Raw genomic sequence first — 7,500 nt, forward strand, 5'->3', positions numbered from 1 at the left:
CCCATCCCACCCCCAACCCCACACTCACACCCCTTGTTCCAAAGCCTATTTTTCCAAAAAATTTCCCCCCAATTTTTCCAGCTCGTGAACCCAGTTTCAGCATCATTAACGCTCGCCTGGTCCACCCCTCCCTCCACCCACCCCTCCACCCTCGTCTTAATCAAGGGGCTGCTTCTTCTGCCCAGTTAGTTTTGCCTCCTTAATTTCTGATACCGCGATATCCCAGCTCGTTCACGGTAACCTCGCCTCCAGCTCATTATCTATTCCGTTATCACACTCCTCGACCATTTTTTCACCACGATTTTTCTTCTCCATATTTCACAATGAGACACTCCTGGCAGCAAAAAAGCACCAGGTAACCCCTTGTAACCCAGACGTCATGAGTTCAAATCTCACGAGAATAATATTGTATCTGGGTAGATTTTTGAATGAGTAACGTTTGCGTTTTGCACAGATATAATTTAATTCGCCAGGGAGGGAGATTTGTCGCAGCTTCTTTTACAACAGACTATGTTGCCAGTTAAATGCTGTTCTCTTGTTGTTGTTGTTGATATTGTTGTTGATATTGTTGTTGTTTTTGTTGTGTTGTTGTTGTTGTTGATGATAATGATGTTGTTGTTGCTGCTGTTGTTGTTGCTGTTGCTGTTATTGTTGCTACTGTTGTTGCTTATACTGTTGCTGTTGTTGTTTCTGTTATTGTTGCGGTTGCTACTGCTGCTGCTGCTGCTGCTGCTGCTGTTATTTTTGTTTGCTATAATCTCTGCTGTTGGTTTTATTTTGTTTTTGGCGCTGTTGCTGATCCAGCGATGTAGAGTTCTTGTCCTTTGATGTTATACTACACTGCATACATAATATGTATCATCTTAAGTTAATAATGAGGAAAGAAGACTAAAGTTTATGTTTTAGGTTCATTCTTCCTCCCAACCATGATCCCTCCCTCTTCCCTCTGTCTCTGTCTCTCTGTCTCTGTCTGTCTGTCAGTCAGTCTGTCTGTCTGTCTGTCTGTCTGTCTGACTGTCTGTGTGTCTGTCTGTCTGTTTGTCTGTCTGTCTTTCCCCCTCTCTCTCTTCCCCCCCTCTCTCTCTTTCTCTCTCTGCGTCTCTGTCTCTGTCTCACTCTTTTTTTCTCTCTCTTTCTTTCTGTCCCTCAGTCTCTCTTTCTCGCTGATGATAGAACAGGCATTTCTTTTGGGAGAGAATTCCCCATTTTAGGGGCTTGGGAAGAAAAAGCTCATTAGCCAACTTATTAGACCTTACAGTCCGCAAACTTCAATTATTGTCTTGATGATAAGTATGACTCTTGATGAAGATATTTAAGATATTATTATTGTGATGTCCTGTTGTTAATGCATTTCTGAGATAAAAGAGACAGTTTTGTTTGTAATTCTAGAGTTAACACCCAATATTCCATTTTATTTCTTTGGTCTGCTTTCAGGCCTCCTTAGTCCAGCATGTTTACTTCAAGGCCAACGACAGTGCGCAAAGCACCGAGTATCCTATTCGCACAATAGTCTCGGACAAGATTCAAGCCGGGAAAATCGTCTTCTGGACAAAAAAGCCATTTAAAGTCGACGCGATGCCCCCCTCCAGTAAACCTCTTACCTGCCACATTATCAAAGTACGGTATGATCTGGAAGTCAAAGTTGAAGTACCTTTCGGTTTCGACCTGGAAGTATCACTTCCGGTAACCATAGCAACACTTCCATTTCACTCTGAGGCGACAGGTGTTGTCTCTGGAGGTAAAAAAGCGAATGATCTGGGGTACGTAGAGTGTACTGACGGTGTTAGAAGTTTTCGTGATAGTGATGGAATGTTCGAGAATTTTCCTTTCACTCCCTACACTGCCTACGTGAACAACTACACTGCTCAGGTGGGCACAAATCAGAGCCTGGTAAAAAAGACAACTCCCTCAGGGGGAAAGACCGGTGCTGTTGGTATTACCGGTACTGCTGTTGCTGCTGGTGGTGCTGCTTCTGGTGGTACTGCTGCTGGTGCTGCTTCGAATGCCCAAACGATCAAAGGAAAAAACATGCAGGCCACAGGCAACTCTGGTCCGAGCGCTGCGGAAAAGGGACAAAATGGCGCGTCTTCTGCTGCAATTGGACAAAATATCGGAGCTCGTGCGAGCGGAAGTGCTGTCAAGGCGACATCTACAGACGAGACTTTGTTGAAACGTTTGAATAGCCACCAGAATAGTCAGTCTTCGCATTCGGCAGCACCACCGACGACGTCTGTCAATAGAACAGTTCCAACAGCCAATGAAAACAGTTCTGGTCGAGTCAATGTCGCCGTTCCCCAGGATGAACCACCAACATATGAGGAAGCCACTGGGACTACTTCATCGCCTGCTGCTGCACCGGTTAAACGGTCAGGAAAAGGTGCCATTTTGCTAGTTGGCTTCCCAGAAAAAACTGCAGAGAAGGTAAAGTCTTTCTTCTTGTCCTCGGACTCAAAGAATATAGCATCACACGGCGGTCAAATTTTATGTGTATGTGTGCGGCCCTTTTCTCGCGCTGAGGGTCTGCTCCCATGGCCGATGAAAACAGCTGTCGTCATGCTCTATTTCCCAAGCCAAAGAAAAGCCGAGGCCTGGTGGGAGACGGCAAAGACCAACTCACCAGAAATAACCCAAGACTTGATTGTTATGGTGGCAGAAGATATGAGTGGACAGAAGCCTAGCCCAGATCCACGCAACACGATGAACGCTGTTATTATTCAGCGCAGGGTCCTGAAAATGGATGACACGCTGAAAGCACTGTACACAGAGTACCAGAAAAAGATCCTCCCTACGATCAAAGGTAGACTTGTAGTAACTAGGGTGATCAGCCAGACGCTCAAGTTTCTTCAAGGGGACTGGTCGTCGTTAGAAAACAAAGACTTGTCCGCGAAGTACACTAGACGAGCCGAGGAGGAGAGTGCAGCAATTTATAAAGAGGAGTCACCTGTAAAGGCAGAGGCAGCATTCTCCTCGTCGTCGTCGCCAGCAGTGCCCTCCTCTGCCACTCACGCTTCCTCCTCACCACCATCATCACCATCTTCACCATCGCTACCAGCATCACCACTACCAAAAAGTTCAGAAGAGACATGTCCTAAAAAAGAACAAGCTTCATCTGAGACTACACTTGAGGAGAAAGATGAAATCAGCGTTGAGGAGAAAGATGAATCTTGCGTTGAGGAGAGAGATGAAAACAGTGAGAAGAAGAAAGATGAAAGCAATGTAAAGGAGAAAGCTGAGGATACCGCCGAAGCGAAAGCAGCAGATTATCTTGACGAGCCTGTGTTCAGACTTGTGTATAGCCAATATCGAGACGTGAATGATTATTTCTCTGATTTATCAGAGATTGTTGGAGACGCTGAGTTGATGGCTTGGAACGAGAAGCTCAAAAAGTACTACGCCCTAATGTTCTCCCTTGCATGCCCTACTAAAGGCTTCTAAAATTACCCCCCCCCCCCAAACCCTCGTTGTGAAATCAAGCGCTCGTCAGAATAATGGAATCGGAGAAATCAACATTTTTCCTGCAGATTTTGTAATTTTTATTGACTTTTTTTTGTCTCAACACTTTCTTCATCTAGGCTTATTTAAAAACACATTTTTGAGAGGGTTTTTACTGAAAAACAGTGATCAAAGGCACACAAATTAAAATTTGAAATTTCCAAGAACATCGAAACTTTGGAAGTCACTAAACTTTGGCGTCCATTTTATTGATAAATTTACCTCTAACACATCACTTCCTTCAACCGTAACTATTTCGACTTCTATTGAAGATAAATGGATATTTTTTTCATCAAAAGCAAGGCAAATGAACAGGTTTTAAGATTACATGAATCACTCCTTGTGGCCCAAAGCTGACAAGCGCTTAATTCCGCCGTGTTGTGTAACCGAAATGTGGCCCATCGTGTTTTTTTTAAATTTCCAAGTGTGATGTTGACTGCTAAAGGGCGATACAAGCTTTGCTCGACATCAGCTCAAGAGAACGATTCCAGCAACTAAGATAGGCTAACATTGACCTGTGTCGAATACCCGAGAATTCAGCAGGTCACTGTAGCTCAGAAGATGACATATTTTGTTTTCAAGTATTCTTTTCTCGTTTTGAGCCTTAGAAATAATAGCATCTGCTGTTTAAAAAAAAACTCATTCCCACATTTGGCATCGCTTGAAGCTGCGCTGTTTTGGAGAAGTTCTCTAAAAGAATCCCGACTTTGATGTTAATACATATTTTTTAAATTATTCTTTCCTATTACAAAACGATAAAAGTCCCCCCCCCCCCCAAATGCATATTAATATTATTGTGAAATATGCCTCATTTTTTTCTTCTGAATTGTGTATGATGGTTCGAAATGTGCCGCAACATTGACTTTTATGTGCTACTGATCGAACGTACGTGTCTGCTAGGTCCTTAGACAATTTTGTTAAAGCGGCAATTATTACATGTATCGTATCTCCCTCCGTCACATTTGGCCACTGTTCCCAGAAACCACATATCAGAAATTTTAAGACTCATAATTAGTTCCACGCACAATGATCATTGTTTGTTTTTCGTTTTGCTTTGTCGATTGTTATTGTGTTTATGTTACTATTTCAGGCTTTTTCACTTGTAGATGAGAAGGGGTCATACTCTTAATCTGTTGTCACTTGAAAGTTGAGTTTGTTGGACGCTGTTATTGTTTATTATATTATTGTCTACAGGCCTGCAGGTTGGCCATGTAGAGATGTAGCATTGGGAGTGTCAAATTTTAGTTTTCCAGCTTGCTTCTTTCACAGTCAGGGAAGAGCTGTTTGAATGCGCCTCCCATACATATATATATATATATATATATATATATATATATATTTATATATGTATATATATATATATTTATGTATTTATATATATATATGTATGTGTGTGTGTGTGTGTGTGTGTGTGTGTGTGTGTGTGTGTGTGTGTGTGTGTGTGTGTTCTGAGAGTAGAAAAAGTGTTAAACAGAATTTTAAAGAGATAGACAGAGAGAGAAAGAGAGAGAGAGAGAGAGAGAGAGAGAGAGAGAGAGAGAGAGAGAGCGAGAGACACAGAGAGAGATAGATAGAGATAGAGAGACAGAGAGACAGAGAGACAGAGACAGACAGACAGACAGACTGAGAAAAAGAAAGAAAGACAGACAGACAGACAAGCATACAGACAGACAAGCATACAGACAGATAGAGGAGTGACTAAATAAAATTTCCATTCAAAGATCAAGTAGTTCTGTTCACTTATTTTTAAAATAGCTTTCCACTCTCATTCATCGTCCTCGTCGCTGAGGATGCTTTTGTTGTTAATGCCTTCTGTGTACAGCACCTTACTCGTACAGAATAAGGCACGATGTACGTCACTTTAAAAAGCATTTGTGAGGCATTCGTGGTGAAATAAGGCGCAAGTCAAAATAATGAAATTAAAGAAATAATATGCATTTCTTTGGACGATGGGCAATATTTTTCAAATTTCTTTTTTTTTTTTTTGGCTCAACACATTTTATTACGTCCATTTGAAAACACATTTTTTGTCTGGATTTTACTTTAAAACATTGATTAAAGGCACACATAAAAATGAAAATATTCAGTTTCCAAGGACTCAGTCAATGGAAGTTACCAAACTTTAACGGCCATTTTCTGATTAATTTAATTTTACCACTGAAACCAGGCGACCCGGATGTTCTTCAATCGCAAATATTTTGACTTCTATTCAACACAGACGGACAAATGAACAGACTTTAAGATGATACCAATAACCCCATATGCCAAAAAAAAAATAAAAAAAATAACGAACGTCTGATTCTACTAGATTCTACGTCCTGACACAGGACGTGCATTCTGCCCAGTCGACAACGCTTGAAGAGCGTTATTCTCACACAGTTTTAAAGTCTGCTCTTTAAAAAAAATAATCTAAAACTTAAAATGGCAGGCCACAATTTTTCACAATAGAGAATATAACATTTGCAAATGTGTGTTTCTGATTTCTGAATGACGCTTCAAAATGTACCTTAACATTGTTACTGGATTGCTGCTGATCGGGCGTTATCTATCTATCTATCTATCTATCTATCTATCTATCTATCTATCTATCTATCTATCTGTCTATCTGCCTGTCTGTCTGTCAGTCTTTCTATCTATCTATCTATATATCTATATGTATGTGTGTGTGTGTATGTGTGTATGTGTGTGTGTGTGTGTGTGTGTGTGTGTGTGTGTGTGTGTGTGTATGTGTGTGTGTGTGTTTGTGTGTGTGTGTGTGTATTATGTCCTTAACTCATTCCAGTCGCACCCAAATCTGGCTGAAAGCACCCCGTGCCGCACTATTTTGACCATATTTCCACTGACTGTAGGAACAAAATGTCTTTCAAAACCCACAAAACCCATACATTTTTGTGATTGTGCTTATATCCCCTCTCAGAATATCAGGTTGATTTTTGTGTGAGACGATACAAACAAATATTACAGCTCATGAAATAACCCCTGTTGAGGGTAAAAAAAAACTTTTTTTCTCTCAAAATATTGTAGAACAGGGTGCTCCCATGACTAAAATTCATGATAACTAATAATAAAAACTTGTTGGAAATAAGTCTTTCTGCTGCAATCTTCTTTTATCTTTCCATAAATAACATTCAGTGAACTCATGATGAGTATGTTGACATATATGTCCCCTCTCTCCATCAAGCTTGAAAAGTTTCCGAGACTTCACTCAAATCTTGGAGCAATTATCATGTCACTGAATGTTATTATTAGAAACATGTAAGAAATTTGTTTTCTGAGTAACAGTAACATACAAACACATGGTAAGAAACTAACATAATGCTTACTGGAACTTAGAACACAAAGATTACACCATCTTTGAACTCTTAGAGGGCAGCGATGACTGCCGCATTACTGTATGCGGCACGTCCGGATCGCTATCTTACTCTGCCGCATACATGTATGCGGCACGTCCGGATCGCTATCTTACTCTGCCGCATACATGTATGCGGCACGTCCGGATCGCTATCTTACTCTGCCACATACATGTATGCGACACGTCCGGATCGCTATCTTACTCTGCCGCATACATGTATGCGGCACGTCCGGATCGCTATCTTACTCTGCCGCATACATGTATGCGGCACGTCCGGATCGCTATCTTACTCTGCCGCATACATGTATGCGGCACGACTGGAATGAGTTAAAGAGTTAAGGATGTGAATATATTTTTTAAAATGACACCTGTGTGGCATTAAAATGTTCTCACGTACACCTTATCTTACAGCGTTATACCCTCACGGGCTCAAAGTAAGTAAGGCATCATAAATATCTAATTATCTGTTAATCATCAAAGACCCGCTCTTGATAGATGGCATTTGTACAATGTAAATCCCCGCTCAACGGCAAGCTCTATGCTCTTCACAATCTATAATATTATTACCCCAGCAGACTGAACGCTAGGGTCCACCGGTACCGCTTCTAACACGCTGACAGTTAGTCCTTCTAAGCACGCTCTAGATCAGCTGAGAC

General features: G+C 41.3%; 1 protein-coding gene across 1 annotated transcript in view; it reads left to right on the plus strand.

Moving 5' to 3' along the window:
- The window catches only part of LOC101849533, a 16,256-nt gene extending 12,788 nt beyond the window's left edge, over positions 1-3,468 (plus strand). The window contains exon 6 of the mRNA XM_035969225.1: positions 1,435-3,468. Coding sequence (XP_035825118.1) covers positions 1,435-3,435 — 2,001 coding nt within the window. The 3' untranslated portion in view covers positions 3,436-3,468. The remainder of the gene's footprint in view (positions 1-1,434) is intronic.
- The last annotated feature ends 4,032 nt before the right edge of the window (positions 3,469-7,500 follow it).

Source organism: Aplysia californica, unplaced genomic scaffold (assembly GCF_000002075.1).
Source record: "Aplysia californica isolate F4 #8 unplaced genomic scaffold, AplCal3.0 scaffold00128, whole genome shotgun sequence".
NCBI lineage: Eukaryota > Metazoa > Mollusca > Gastropoda > Aplysiida > Aplysiidae > Aplysia > Aplysia californica.